General features: G+C 52.3%; 7 protein-coding genes across 7 annotated transcripts, besides 14 other annotated features; all 7 read left to right on the top strand.

The window, feature by feature from the left end:
- Window positions 1-202: part of a sequence feature (haploid, Esmeraldo-like haplotype) that runs on past the window's edge.
- Window positions 113-141: a sequence feature (AT_rich).
- Window positions 199-1,560, top strand: Tc00.1047053509911.70 (mu-adaptin 4, putative; the record flags this gene model as incomplete). The annotated part of the gene is made up of 1 exon (XM_808108.1): window positions 199-1,560. The coding sequence occupies one exon, from the start codon at window positions 199-201 to the stop codon at window positions 1,558-1,560; it is 1,362 nt and encodes a 453-aa protein (XP_813201.1).
- Window positions 203-8,879: a sequence feature (heterozygous, non-Esmeraldo-like haplotype).
- Tc00.1047053509911.60 (uncharacterized protein) lies at window positions 1,714-4,560 on the top strand (the record flags this gene model as incomplete). Its single annotated transcript, XM_808107.1, has 1 exon — window positions 1,714-4,560. One exon carries the CDS (start codon window positions 1,714-1,716, stop codon window positions 4,558-4,560), a length of 2,847 nt encoding a protein of 948 aa, XP_813200.1.
- Window positions 4,599-4,628: a microsatellite.
- Window positions 4,756-4,784: a sequence feature (AT_rich).
- Window positions 4,793-4,826: a microsatellite.
- Window positions 4,872-5,900, top strand: Tc00.1047053509911.40 (hypothetical protein, conserved; the record flags this gene model as incomplete). The annotated part of the gene is made up of 1 exon (XM_808106.1): window positions 4,872-5,900. The coding sequence occupies one exon, from the start codon at window positions 4,872-4,874 to the stop codon at window positions 5,898-5,900; it is 1,029 nt and encodes a 342-aa protein (XP_813199.1).
- Window positions 6,187-7,965, top strand: Tc00.1047053509911.30 (uncharacterized protein; the record flags this gene model as incomplete). Its single annotated transcript, XM_808105.1, has 1 exon — window positions 6,187-7,965. The coding sequence occupies one exon, from the start codon at window positions 6,187-6,189 to the stop codon at window positions 7,963-7,965; it is 1,779 nt and encodes a 592-aa protein (XP_813198.1).
- Window positions 8,067-8,528, top strand: Tc00.1047053509911.20 (uncharacterized protein; the record flags this gene model as incomplete). Its single annotated transcript, XM_808104.1, has 1 exon — window positions 8,067-8,528. The coding sequence occupies one exon, from the start codon at window positions 8,067-8,069 to the stop codon at window positions 8,526-8,528; it is 462 nt and encodes a 153-aa protein (XP_813197.1).
- Window positions 8,611-8,634: a microsatellite.
- Window positions 8,680-8,702: a sequence feature (AT_rich).
- Window positions 8,880-9,052: a sequence feature (areas merged during assembly that could not be assigned to a particular haplotype. This can correspond to areas where the two haplotypes were merged or to regions with more than two copies in the genome that were merged during assembly.).
- Window positions 9,053-9,147: a sequence feature (areas merged during assembly that could not be assigned to a particular haplotype. This can correspond to areas where the two haplotypes were merged or to regions with more than two copies in the genome that were merged during assembly.).
- Window positions 9,086-13,210, top strand: Tc00.1047053509911.10 (hypothetical protein, conserved; the record flags this gene model as incomplete). Its single annotated transcript, XM_808103.1, has 1 exon — window positions 9,086-13,210. One exon carries the CDS (start codon window positions 9,086-9,088, stop codon window positions 13,208-13,210), a length of 4,125 nt encoding a protein of 1,374 aa, XP_813196.1.
- Window positions 9,148-9,498: a sequence feature (heterozygous, Esmeraldo-like haplotype).
- Window positions 9,499-9,957: a sequence feature (areas merged during assembly that could not be assigned to a particular haplotype. This can correspond to areas where the two haplotypes were merged or to regions with more than two copies in the genome that were merged during assembly.).
- Window positions 9,958-11,646: a sequence feature (areas merged during assembly that could not be assigned to a particular haplotype. This can correspond to areas where the two haplotypes were merged or to regions with more than two copies in the genome that were merged during assembly.).
- Window positions 11,647-14,297: a sequence feature (heterozygous, non-Esmeraldo-like haplotype).
- Window positions 13,609-14,297, top strand: Tc00.1047053509911.4 (hypothetical protein, conserved; the record flags this gene model as incomplete). Its single annotated transcript, XM_808117.1, has 1 exon — window positions 13,609-14,297. A coding segment is annotated over one exon (689 nt), but the record flags the coding sequence as incomplete, so codon positions are not given.

Raw genomic sequence — 14,297 nt, 5'->3', positions numbered from 1 at the left:
TTGTTCCTCCCTATTTATTTTTTTCCCTTTACTGCCGCGTGTATCCCAATGCCACAATGGCGTATGGCGGACGGCTTGTCTTTGCTCTTACCCCATCGCTCCTACCGTTTTCTTATTATTTATTATTTATTGTTTATATTTCAGTTTTTTTTTGTTTGTTTTTTCCTGCTGTTGTGTGAAGCTTATTTATTAGCAAGGATGTTTATCTCGCAGATATTTATTTTGTCTCCGCGAGGAGACAAACTTATTTTCAAGGATTATCGACAGGATGCCCCTCGCAATACCGACGAAATCTTCTTTCGCAAGTACAAGTTCTGGGACGGTGCGCAGGGCCATGCACCGGAGGGTGATTGCCCGCCGTTTTTCATGGAGAAGCACGTGAACTTCTGTTACGTCAAGCGACGCGAGCTTCTCTTTGTATGCACATCTGTGGTGAACGTGTCGCCAAGCCTCACGCTGGAGATTCTGCTGCGGATCATCAAGGTGATCAAAGACTACTTGGGCGTTCTCTCGGAGGAAGGCATTCGCAGGAACTTTACGCTGGTGTACGAACTGCTGGACGAGATGATTGACGTTGGGGTCTCGCAGGAGCTCAATACCGAAAACCTGCGACCGTACATCTTCAATGAGGTCGTCCGCGTGTCGGGCTCCGAGACCCCCACAGGGAGCTCGTTTTTAGGACGCCTAAGACGAGGCGAGTTCTTGGATAAGACACGACGGGGTGATGCCACCGCCAATTCCATTCTTCAGGCTTCGAGTGATCGGAAGAACGAGATATTTATCGACATTTTGGAGCGGCTTAACATTGTGTTCAACAGCGCAGGGCAAGTGGTGATGTCGGACGTGGAAGGTTCTATCGTATTGAAGAGTTTTCTGGCCGGTTCCCCCTCTTTGCACGTTCGCTTCAATGAGGATTTAGTAGTGGGGCGGGGTGATGCAAACAAGGAACGGTACGCATCCGTTGTGCTTGACAGTGTGAACTTCCACGAGGACGCCGACTACTCCGGCTTTGAGGGGGAGCGCAGTCTGTCGATACGGCCACCAGAAGGAGAGTCCACGCTTATGAACTACAGACTGGGTGGGAGAGGTACGCCGCCATTTCGTCTTGTACACTCCATGGAGCTTCTCACAACCCACCGCGCGGAATTGATGCTCCAGATACGGGCGGACATTCCCGTCTCAACAAACGGCATTGGTTTCAGTGTCATTGTTCCCATGCCTTCGATCTGTACCGCCGCCAGCGTGGAGTTTGGTCTCGGGGCCACAGAGCAGACATATGAATACAAGGAAGAAGAGAAGTGTGTGATCTGGTACATTGGGAAATTTTTGGGTGGAACGGAGCAGCTGTGCAAAATTCGATTCTCCACGTCTTCACCCATCAAAGCCGCGACGAAGCGTAGCGTGGGTCCCATTTCCATGCGATTTGAGATTCCGCAGTACAGTTTCTCGGGTCTGTGCATCAGAGTGCTTCGTCTCGAGGAACGCAGCAGCTCGTACAATCCAACACGCTGGATTCGTAACGTGACACTTGCGAACTCGTACGTGTTTCGTACCTGCTGATCCAAATTGGATTTCTGTTGTCTATCTCGTTATCGATTTACTTTTCCTGTTTATTATTATTATTATTGTCGTTGTTTTTCCGTGTGCGTGTGCGTGTTGTCGCTGCTGCTCTCACCTGAATGGTTTGATCACGTTTTCTCCATCGCGTGCGTTATGACCGTGCGCCTCACCCACCCGTACCCATCCTTTTTTTATTATTATTCTTTTGCCCTTTTCCCCTTTTACGACTTTGACTTTTTCAACTGCACCGGGCACGGGGATTCATCAAGGAAGGAATCGGCGGGGCAAACTTTGGTGCCCATGACGACGGTGCCACCGTTTTGTGTTGAGCCAACACCGCAACTGCGCATGGGCGTTGACTACCGATGGGATCCTCTTTTTTTTCGTGTACCTTCCCCACGAGGCCCGAGGGTTGATGCGTCGCGCGCGGCGCCGGCAGAACGCGAGGGCGGCGTTTTGCATGTGAAGGAGCAGCAGCGAACCAATGAACGGGGCGGCCCAACCGATATGGCACCGCATCTTACCGCTGGGGCACCACGCAACCAAGCAAGTACTAGCCCTCGGGTATGTTGGCGCCGGGAGTCGACCGGCGATAACGGCCGCGGCTCGCTAGGGATGCTGCGCGCGGAGGATTTTCGGGGTGACCGCGTGCTGCCTTGCCAAAAGAAAATCATTTCTCCCCGAACGGTGATCCGGCCGCCATCGCGTTCCTCGTCCCCCTCGCTTTCCCCGGCTACGCGCAATAGGAGTGAGCGGTCAAGTCCCGCAGTATCCAGGGGACGAAAAGCACGTCCATCCACAGCCGGCCGGGCGATGCCATTGCATTCCCGTGGCAGCAGTGTGGCCCTCTCTTCGCGTCTCACACGTTCTGCTGTTCTGCGGCGTGAGTTCAACACTTCCGATAAGCCTGAAAAAGAACCCCCGGAAAGTTTTTGGGGGACGGCTGATCGGATGCGTTTAATTACCCCACGCGTATCGGCTGACTTTCTTGACACGCGGATGGAACCAAAGTGGGGAGCAGGTACTTTTCTCCCATGGAGTTTGGTTGGTATTGCTGCTGTGCCACGGCACCCTCAGGGTCACGCGTCGGCGTTTGTTCGCTTTGATGCACCCCTGACGCCCCGAGGAACGAGAGCTGCAGCTCTTCGCGTGGAACACGTGAGGCGCAAACTTAATCTTGATAAAGTGCCAGTAGGCTCTGTTGCCCGGTCGCGTCGTTTTGAACGCACAGATGATTTGGGAAGGGCAGTGCTTGGCGCGATGGATGCGAATTGCTACGGGGATGGAGGGGGTGTGTGGCGGCGAAGTGAGCTGCCACCCATTCCGGAGCTTTGGGAGATCCGCATGCCGCACAAAGTGAGTAGAATTGTTCAGAAAAAAAAAGAAGGCACGACGTTGAATTTCAGTAATGGTCCCAACTCCTCCACGAAGAGAAGTTTGACGGCTGAAACACAAGATCATTTGCCAACGGAGGAGGCACCCACAGGCGAAAACAACGGCTTTCACCTTGGCATTGACCATATTGGCGGACTTTGCGAGGAGGAGGGAATTGCCTCCGTATCGTCTAAAGTGGATAGTGGGAGCTGCGCGACCGTGATGACCGGTGAAGTTGAGGGAATGCAGGGGTGGAATGCCCTGGCGGAAGATCAAGATGCTTTCCATCGCAAAACAGGTGATGAAAAAAATGAACAGGCGATCTTGCCTGCTCCGAGTGGTTCATGTCGAGAGTCAGGGACAACGGGAGGGTTTTGCGAGGAAGTGAAGACAGCTTCGCTGCCAGGTGTCACGGCCGACAGGGAAGGCACTCTTCCGCCCATAGATTTTGTGGAGTCGTTGCATGAATGGACCTCTGATGCATTTTCTGAAGACACATGTGTCACGCCACAGAGCCTGGACAGAGAAACAGTGGAGGCGGTGATTGATCCCCCTTCCTACTGGCGTGAGGAGACGTTGCCAATGGTCGAAAGAAACGCCACCTGCGCATCTCCATCCGAGGTGAGTGCTGAAGAGGACATCCCGCTGCCTGTTAACCCTAGAGGGAGGGGAGAAATGGATGCTCCTATCACCGGCTTACCCGCACTCTCTATGACAGGCGGACTCTCTTCCATATCACCTTTAAAGCGTGACCTGGCGGAGCGGTTGGCATTGGTTCGTCGCCATCATCTTCTAGAGCACGCGGCGTTTAAGAGACCAAAGAGGACGAAGCGGACCTCAGTTGACACGTTACGCAAGTACAAAACCCTCCGGCGAGTGGTTTTCATGGACACCATGAGGATTTTCTTTCACAAATGGACTGCCTGGACAAGGCTTCCTGCAGGGACGAGGAGTAGATTGGCGGATCAAGCGGCCCTTTTTACGTGCGGTAATGAACAGACCGTTCTGGTTCCCTCTGCAGCCGTGAGAGAGCGGAACTACACAATTTGCAATGAAAGAGCAACGTCAGGAAGGGAGTACGTCACGCACCGACGAAGGACGGATTTGGTGCGGGAAGAACCATCAACGGAGAGGCACGTCAAACCAACACGTTCCCATTTGTTGCTGAAGGAGAAGAGTCCCCCGCCGTTGTCACAGCAACTGCTGGAGGAGGCGTGCCTTGGGCAGTGGACAGCTGGCTGCGGGAACCCAGGACGACCGATGGAGAAGGAAAAGGAATCTATATGCAGCTTTACTGGCACGAGTTTTTCCTCATACGCTTCAAACACAGAAGCGGATGCCTGTTTTTCTGCCAAGCCATGCGGTGCGTTTGCCGATCACAGGGCGGATGGGCGCTCCACGACCGCCACGCCGTTTGAATTTCCGCGTCCACAAACTCCTGTCAACTGCGCTGTGCAGGAGATGGAACGCACGTCCAGTCACACGCTTGGCGCATCGCTCAATTCAGGAAGGAATTTATCGATGGATGACTCAAAAGGAAGCATAGAAATAGAGGGGGGCATACCCAGCGCCACGAGAGATTTCAGTCCTCTTTATAAAATCAAATACCTCCATTCTGCACTGTAGATCTTTAAAAGCATGCCACCGTCGAAGAGAAACGAGAGAAAAAAAGAAAAAGAAAAAAAAAAAACAAAGGGGAGTTGAAAAGTTGGGAAGAAAGAGGCCGGAATAAGAGAGACAAGAAATGACGAAGACATGCTGAAAAGTCTTGGGACGATTCCTGTTGCGTGCCTTTCATGTTGCGATGTGTGAAAAGAAAGGAAAAAAAATGTATTATTTTTTATTTTTTACTGAAGCGTATTTACGTTTTTATTTATTTATTTATTTATTTAGGGATGAATAAAAGCAGGGGAACTCAAAAGCAAAAAGATAAATAAATGAATCTCCATTCAGCGATGGCACCCCGTGTTTGCAGCAGCAGCAGCTCCTTAGAGAAGAATATGGGTTGCAAGTCGACGATGGTAGAGTTCATGGCATATCATGACGATGCTCAGGAGATTATGTTCGACTCCTACGACAAGGCGACATTCACGCAATGGCAACTCCACCAAGCAGCCGATCCAGATTATAGGGAAGGAGCATCAGACGCCGTTGATCAGTGTTTGGCGAATGACAAGTCGAACGGAGTCTTTAGTGTCTCCCTAGAGAGGGATGTAAATGACAATGAAATCCCCGGTCAAATACTCACTGTGACGCACGCTGCCGACAGTCGATGCAGCTCCGCATGGCAGTCATTTGAGTCCGTTGAAGAACTCTCTGGTGATCTCTCCGTGGAGGAAAAGCTCCCGTTGAACGCCAGTGTTGCCAAAGCAAATTCATTGTCCCTTCATCGCCTCACGGCAGAGGTGTTACGTGCATACAAACAAATGAAACTTGTCGTCCAGCAACGTATTTACAGGCAATATTATATAAATTGGATGCGGTTCCTTACACAGAGACCGTCAAGGACGGTAGAAACACAAACAAGAGAAAATGATGTTTTGTGTGCAGCAAATCCAGGAGGCGCCTTGACCCACAGTGTTGTACGGGTATCTGCAATTGATGTCCTATCACTATCCCTACCCTCTTTAACCTCTGCCTGCAGAAGCGAAGTTGGCGCACGTGATGATGCTAGTGGTAACCGCACGCAATGCGATCTGCGTGAGGGCTACCAGCCAATATTATTTTCTTCACGGAATGTATCCGTCACACCCCTTTGCGATCCTGCGAATTGGCCGAGAAAACCGCCATCGTCTCTGTCAATACGGTCACGAAGCGCACCCTTCCCCCTACAAGATTACGGCCGCCGGTCGTCGCCGCCAAAACGGGCTGTCACACAGCTCCCCATGTTTCCTCACGTAACTTTACCCCTCCTTCTGGACACTGGCTGCCACGTCACGGTTTACCAACCCAACACTCTAAAGTAACCCCGCAAAACCACGTAGAGTGTATAACGTCATCTCAAGACACTCCATACTTCATGGATCTTCTAAACGTCCTACTAGTGACGTGGAAAATAAAACAAACAACGAACCGTATTATATTTACACAATTTGCTTACATAATCCTGAGAACCACTGCAAAAGAAAAAAATATTTCACAGTCAATTTTTAATCCTTATAGATAAATGAGACTAATATTTACTCTAATCCACAGCATCACACCCTCCTTTTCTTTTTTGATTTTTATTTCTTAGCATGATAGCAATTAACGATGCTGTCGAGCGTAAAGAACGTTATTTGCGGTGCGCACATCGCCCCTGCGCACGATGGGAGGAGTAGTGTAGATGTGGATGCGGAGACAGGAGACGTTGTTCTCTGCGACGGGCTGACGGGTGTGTCACGGTTTCACTTTGACAGTGTGACGTACCATCCCTTCCACGCCATGGCGTACGAGTCCGTGCTGGCGCGGCGTGTGGCGGATAACTTTGGCGGTGGATGCCCATACGCCTGCGACACCCCCCCGTGTGCGACGCACGGGGCAGTCATCCACGGGTCGCTCCGCATCCACTCAGTGGATTTGTTTCACGCGTTGGTGCTCTCGGCAGTCGGCCACGCCCTCGACGTGCTTGCGGAGACGAGTGTCGGTGACGTGCAGCTGCACTACAGCATGGTCTGTCTGTACTCGTGGGGCGTCACGGATGCCCTGAACCAGCAGGTTGTGGCACACCGCCACGTTGGCGTCTACACGCACGACACGGACGAATGCTGCCGCCCACAGCTGCAGCACAATGTCGTGAAGAGTCGCGAGGATGCTGCTCTTGATGCTTTACTGCGACGAGCTTGTGCGGTGCCTGGAGCTCATTCTTCCATTATCTTTAGTCTTGTTGCCAAATCGGCCAATGCGTCTGTGTCCGGCGTACTCACTATTGCCCTGTTGCCGCAGCTCAGTCAAGGGAATCGGTTCTTCCAGGGGGGCATGCAACAATTAAGAGAACTTATCGCAGGACACCCCGTGCCACACGACGGACCCTGCTGGTTACTCCAACACCTTTTCCCATCTAAGGAAATACGCAGTCTGGCGATGATCACCTGCATAACAGACGACAGCCGCTTTTATCAGGAAAACTATTACAACTGCATGTACGGTTGTTGTCCGTTGGTGAATGGTTCCGGTTCTGAAGGTTGTTTTCCTGTTTGTGAAGGATCTTTTAATATATTGAATTTTAGATCATCTTTGCCTCAATTTCAACCTTCCAAGTACCGCCATCCAGTAAAATCTATTATTTTACCAGGAACTGGGCTTGTTGAGTCTTGTGAGAAGAAACGAGGGCACATCAGCAGGTCGACGTGTGCTATTCCCGCGACTGTAGATGATGTAGGCGCTACTCAACTCCCCAGCTCTTCTTCAGCAGAGACGGACGCTGCGAAGCGCCTGGAGGCGGAGCTGGAGGAACGCACGAACGACCTGCAGGATCATATGGCATCGGTGGTGAAGGGGGAAGTGGCGGCGAGGCAGGTTGTTTCAGAGTTGGTGTCGCAGGCTGAAACTGTTCGGTCGGAGATCGTGTCGGGGGAACGGTATCTGGTTGAACTGGAGGGAAGAGTGCGTGACGCAAAGAGTCGTGAGGACGAGCTTCAGCAGCATGTGAAGTCGCTCGAGGTTGAGGTGGAGGATCTTTGCGAGGCGAAGTTAATTGTTGAGTCGATGATGCGGGCCCTGATGCAGGAATTTGAAAGTGCTGTTGTGAGTGCCGAGAGCGCAGAGGATACGATGTTGCGTCATGTGGATCGTGCGGAGGAGGTTTTGCGTCTTTTTGAGGCGGACGCGGCTTCACGCGAGGCTGCGGCGATGGAGCGGATTCACGGAATGATTGATTCGTATCATTTGATGGCCCCTGACGATGTGTTTCCGTTGTCGTATGAGAGTGTTGTGTCTGCTGTGGCGGATCTGTTTGACCAGTTTGTTAGAATGAAGTTGGAGCTGCTTTTAGAGTCGTTGAAGTTGTGGGTGTGCCGTATGAGGGCTGAATTCCGCATGGATGCGTTGTAGAATTCAGCGTTGCTGTAGAATTTTTTTTTTGTGTGTGTGCTTGGCTGCTGTTGGCGATTAGTTGAATGCAATTTTAAGCATTTGTTTTTTTTTTCCAAGTTATGTGCATCCTCCTGTCGTATTCGCCACTTTATGTTTATTTGTCTCTCTCTGTGCGTTTGTGTGTTTTCTTTGGGATGGCGTCCCGGCGTCCCTGGTGGCTGTTTGCGCCGTCTTTTGGGCGTTGTTTTGTGTTGATTCCCTTCTTTCCCGCTCCACTGTTGTGTTGTTTTATGTGTGGATGTTTTAGAAGTGAAGTGTCATGGAGAGGCCGGGTTTTTTTGGCGTGCAAGCGGCTGTACTGCTCATTACTTGCAGTTGTTTTGTTGTTGGAACTGCCTCGCAGGAGAATCCTTTTGCGGTGTCCGCAACGCCTTACGTCCGTGTGTCGTATAAAATTGAGCGGGGATTTTTTGAGGCGCATTGGTATGTTGCCTTTCTACTGCTGCTTGTCTCCTTTGCCATTTTGGTGCTGGGAGTGTGGTTTATTATTTACATACATTTTGCCGAACCGGGGCAGTTGAAGCATCTCATTGTGTTGCGCCGTCCCCGTGGGGGTTTTAGGACATCCAGCGAAGGGTCAATGCCTCTTGATTACGTCAATTAATTATTATTATTATTATTATTATTTCGTTATATATTGGTTGTGTTTCACTTAGCAGAAATAAGTGTGTGTTTTTTAAATATATATATATATACCCCCAATTTGGGTGTATTTGTCTCCATCAAAATATTTTTTGTCAAAGCTTTTTTTTTCTTCTTCTTTTTTTTTTGTGTGTGTGCAGTTGTGGTTTTTGTGTGTGTACATAGTGTTACTTCCGATGGGTTACCATATTATTGTTGGGCCTCATTTGGTGTTTGGAAGTATATATGCGTGCTGTGGTGCGTGTTTACATGTATATTTTGTTTTATATGTGTATATTCAAGTGTTTGGTGTGCAAAAGAGGAACCGTCCTGTTGTTGTAGTAGTTGTTTTTGTGTCTTTGTGGGTGGACCTCGCTGCTTGTCGAGTTCTTATTATTATTATTATTTCTATGGCGTCCTCTTTATCTTTTTCCTTTTTTTCTTTGTAGTGTGGTCGATGGAGGAGCTTCAGGGCACTCTTCGGCAAGCGCAGTGCGCTGTGCTCCAGGCACAACAAGATCTGATTGCCCTCCGTCGGATGCGGGATGCGCCGCAGGTGGACGACGGGACGGACGGACATTTGGGCCTGCAGTTATCATCGCAGGCGAAGCAGGAGGAGGCGCTGCGACACCTCGAGCGGGGCACACACCTCCTCTGCGGCCTTCTTAAGGAGAGGGGCGTGGAATCTGCGCCGCAGGAGGAGAGTGGCGTGGACGCAGCGAGGCAGGCGATGCGGCGGTACTTTGAGGGCCAACTCGACGTGCAGCAGCGACGGGAGGAAAAGTTTCAGCAGCAGCTGACGGTGAAGGACATCCAAATTGCCGCTGCGCAGGATGCTGCTGTGACGTTTTTTCAGAGTGCTGTAGCGCGGCGGCTGCGGATGCGGGCACTGAACCAATGGATACGCCGAGCCCTTTGTGCCCGCGCGGATCGCCAGCGCGCAGAGAGCGGACGCCGGTTCAGGAGGAGCTGTGGCGCAATAGCGTGCCGGTATGCAATGATTAGGTCAGGCAGGGAACTGCAGGCACGGTGCTTTTACCGCTGGAGGGCGAAGCGGCTTGAAGCCGCGTTAAAAGTGCAGCGGTGTCGACAACTGGAGCTTGAGGCGGAACTTCAGTGCGCCCAGCACGAGTTGCAACGCGCCGAGTTGGACTTTCAGCAGCACGTGTCACTTAATAGAGCGCATGAACGGCGTGTGCACAACGCAATCTCCCGCGTGGAAGAAGAGCGAGAGGAGGTGGTGACGCGTCTCAAGACGTCTATGGGTGAGATGTCCCGTGAGTTTAGCGAGCGTACGAGCAATTATCTGAGGCAGCAGGAGGAGTTGGCACGGTACTATGCGGAGCGAGAGAGGCGGCTCACACAATATGTAATGACCGCAGAGGAGACGAGTCACAAGGAGGAGCAGCGAGCCGCGGAGCTCGCAACTGTACTGAGAGTGCAGCAGGCATCGTTTGATTCAATGATGCACGTGGCGTGGAGTGCAGTGGATATTTGCGCATCGGCGAAGATCCATTTGCTCCACCGTGCGTCTCTTGCTTTGGTTTGCGATGCAGTGAAGTGCAACGCAGAGCTGACAGAGAAATTGAAAGGGCTAACGAGACAGGTGGATCTTTTTGCCCCGCTGAGCCAGCAGGTGGTGGTTTTGCAGCGACGTTGCGAGGATGCTGAGCGGCATCGTGAAGCGACCCGCGCGGCACTCACAAGTCAGGAGGCAAGTCTGCGGTGCAGAGCGGCGACAGCTGCGACGCTGTTACACCGCGCCCACGTTGCGGGGCAAACGTGGCGCATTTGGAATTCATGGCAACTGCATGTAGTTAACCGAAGGCTTGCACTAGTGGTGCAGACGTCACACGTAGCGTTGAAGGAAGTCAAGAAAGAAATGTGGCGCACTGCGGTTGAGTGGCGGGAACGGCGTTACTGCACCGCACTGACGCAGCTGCTGCAAGACGAGTTCTTCGTTCGACGTTGTGTCACTGAACTGGAAGGTGCCGCACGGCAGTCGTTGCGCTACAAGGCGGAGCGTAAGATGACGGAGTCACGCATGCGCGCAGAGCTCCTGGCAGGGGAGCGGCAGTGTGTGTGGCTGTGGGAGGATGTTGCCAGGCTAACGGCCCACGTTGAACGGTGGAAGCAGGCGGCAAAAGACATTCATCTCACACAACTGCTGAGTGAGCACACAGCTCACCTTGAACGAATTGTCGCCATGGAAGACGCGAAACGTATTTCTCTGCAGTACGAGGAGTTCTGCGAGCAGCAAGAATTACAGCAAGGCTTTCATGCCGTGTGCATTGCTGCAACATTTCATGAGGAGAAGCAGGCGATGCTTGTGGAGCTTGAAAGTGCCACTGGGCAGCTGCAGGATATTGGCTGTCTCCTCGTTGAATATTGCGCACGAAATGCGTTTGGCCGGTGGCTGCTGTTTGCCCACAGGAAGAAGGAACGGCGAGCTCGAAAGCAGATGGCAGCCATTGCTGGAGTCGCCGTGTCTTGGCTCGATTCCTCAACGGGATTGATGACGAGGGTGCAAGACGCCAAACTTCATATGCTACTTTTTCATATGCACCAGAGGACGGCTTGGTTTGTGATGGCGGCAGAATTATCTGCAGCCGAAGCGGCAGCTACTAGAAGCGAGATGGAAAACATACACGCTCAGCGCAACAAACAGTTCTTTAAGGAAATGAAACGTTATGGCACATTGTGTACCGCAATTACTGAGAATGCTGCGAACTGGTGTGCGGGACGCGAGTGCCTCTGGTTAGAATTCTGCCAGGAGGTTTGCAGAGCTGCGGCCGTACCAATTAAGCAGGCAAAGCGGCTTCTTTCCACAGAAAGGTCACTGATGGCCGAACACGTACGAGTCTTTGTTGACAACATGCACTCCATCACCACAGATGCGCTTGAGGCGCAGAAAGAACGGCATGAGACATTGCTTGAGGAGTTATTGCAATACCAAACCTTTCTTGAGAGTAGAATTGCCACCGCGGGTGTTGTAGAAGACGTTGTAGAGCAAAAAAACGTGCGTGAGGAGCGCGAGGCGTACGAGGCACGTATAAGACGAGAGATGGCGGAGATGACTGGATGTGTTGAGTCTCTGCGCGCTGAGCTGAGGGAGAGCAATGTCCGTCGGGGAGAGGAAAGGCGCAGCCACGAGGAGGAGATGTGCGTGCTGCGTTCCCGACTGCGCGAGCAGGAGGAAGCGGCCCAGCAGGCCACCGCACGGATGCGTTCCAAACATAAGCACGAGATGACGGAGCTGCGGGCAGAGATGGATAACCTCCGAAAGATGTCCGTCGAGCGGCGTGATGCAGTTGATGGCATCGTGAGGCAATACGAGCGTGTTTTACTCTCTTTTCAGGAGGAATTGGTGGGCCGTCGTTCTGCTTTTCTCACCGCCGCTGAAATGCTGAGGGATGTAGAGCGCTTTTCGGAGGAGCTCCTGCATCGGTCGGAAATGAACCTGCGGCAACTCCTCGAAACGCGGCAGCACGTGGATGTGCGGCTGCGTGGAGGAGCATTGATGGCTGAGGAGCTGAACGAGCTGCAAAAAGTGCACGAGAGCGAGAAGGCGGCACTCATGGGAGCATTGCGGAATACACAGGAGCAATCGGAGAAAGCATGTCGCCAGCTGCGTGAGGAGCGCGAGGCGTACGAGGCACGTATAAGACGAGAGATGGCGGAGATGACGGGACGTGTTGAGTCTCTGCGCGCTGAGCTGAGGGAGAGCAATGTCCGTCGGGGAGAGGAAAGGCGCAGCCACGAGGAGGAGATGTGCGTGCTGCGTTCCCGACTGCGCGAGCAGGAGGAAGCGGCCCAGCAGGCCACCGCACGGATGCGTTCCAAACATAAGCACGAGATGACGGAGCTGCGGGCAGAGATGGATAACCTCCGAAAGATGTCCGTCGAGCGGCGTGACGCAGAGCAGGGGGTGCCGTCATATCATGAGAAGCAGCAGCAGCAGCAGACACATACGCTTCAGTTGGAGGGGAAGTGCTACAATTGTTGTCTGCAGGAAGCAGAGGGCCGATACACGCTGTTGTGGGAGGAGCTTCAGGAAATGCGGGAAGTATGTCGTATCACTCACGGGACGCTGGCGGCGATGTCAAGGAAGCAGTTTAACGCCAGCGACTTCTGCAGCAGAAAAGACTTCTGCCAATGGGTCGTGGGCGGTCTCTCGCAGTTTGCGGAGACGGTGACTGCTGCTGTCTTTCGCCTCCTCGACGAGAAGAGTCGTCTTTTTCTTGGGTGCGGCGTCGAATTCCTTCGACGAGAGCGGCCTGGCGTGACAGACTGGGCGTCATTGCATGCACTGCGGGGGAGGTCGCACCACCGTTGTTCTGGTGCCTCGCCCGCCGTAGTGGCTCCGTTGCGCCGCTCAGTTTCCACAGAAGACGTGACGCGGTCAATGGTGCGGTATTCAAAAATGCTTAACGAACAGCGCCGCAAAAATGACACACGACTTTCTCAATTTGAAGTGCTCGTAACGCAATTTGATGACCTAATTGAGCGCGGCCGTGCCGTGTCGCAGCTGGAGATGAGCCCCAGGGACTGTCTGGAGCTCTCCATGTCGCGTGGTAGATAACACCACACGCTTCGGTTTATCATTGCCATTGTGATTAGTTATGGGTTGATTTGGGCACAGGAAGAGCGTGTGCCTGCAGTTATTATTATACGAACAGTAAAGCAGAGGTGGTGCCATTGCAATCGCATAAACAAGTGTATTTATCTCAGAGGGGTTAAAGGAAGGAGTGCTCGCAATTATGTGACCTTCTGCCTTTCTCATGTGCGGCACGTTCCCGTCCTCCTGTAGTCTTTTTTGGATTTATTCCTGCACATAAATCTTATTATTATTTTTTTTTTCTTTCTTACCATCGAAGAACTTCACTGATTGTAGAAGCTGCGAAGGTGCTGCAGAGAGCAGGGGCCCGAAGGAAATCAACACCGTACATACGGACTAACAGAGACACAGAGGGGGACGTGATGGAGATGGACGACGGGGATGAGAGCCTTACCAAGGCGAAGCTCTACGCGACCATGTCTGACGACGACTCGTGGACGGAGATGGGTGTCGGTGTCGTGTCTGTCGTCTTACGCTCCTCTGCAGCTCTGGACTGCGAAGATAGCGATGGTAATGGTACGGAGCGGGCAGTTGGCCATCTTGAGATGATTGACATCGATAATCCGGAGGAGTTGCTGATGAGTACACCCATCACCCTCTCGGATGCCTATGTTGTCCAGCATGAAACCATTCTTTGGTGGTCTGACCCACAGCTGGGTCGCCTCATGGCGTGTAGCTTCAATACGAAGGAAGGGTGCGAGAAGATCCATAAGGAAATTGTGGCGTATCAGCGATCTAGGAGGAGCGTCATTTCACAAGAAATAAATGGCGGTGAGGTGGCCAGTGCATCGTCCCTCTGCAGCCACTGGACAGTGTGTCGCGAAAACCTACCAGCTATTCTTTCTGCCGCCACGACCAATGCCCAGCGTTTTGGCGTGTATGTGCGTGGCCGCGACACCTACTTTAAGGAGCTTGCGGAGCTATTTCAGGCGTGTCAGCGTGACGAGGACGTACGCGGCATGGAGTTGACGGGCCATATTACATTGGCCCTGTTGCGCTCTCCATTTAACACCGATGGAAAAAATATTGCGCAATTTGTGGAGAACTCGCT

The sequence above is a fragment of the Trypanosoma cruzi genome, genomic scaffold (genome assembly GCF_000209065.1).
Source record: "Trypanosoma cruzi strain CL Brener 1047053516523 genomic scaffold, whole genome shotgun sequence".
Taxonomy (NCBI): domain Eukaryota; phylum Euglenozoa; class Kinetoplastea; order Trypanosomatida; family Trypanosomatidae; genus Trypanosoma; species Trypanosoma cruzi.
Note: the sequence above shows the minus strand (reverse complement) of the source record. Positions and strands in the feature narration are given on the sequence as shown.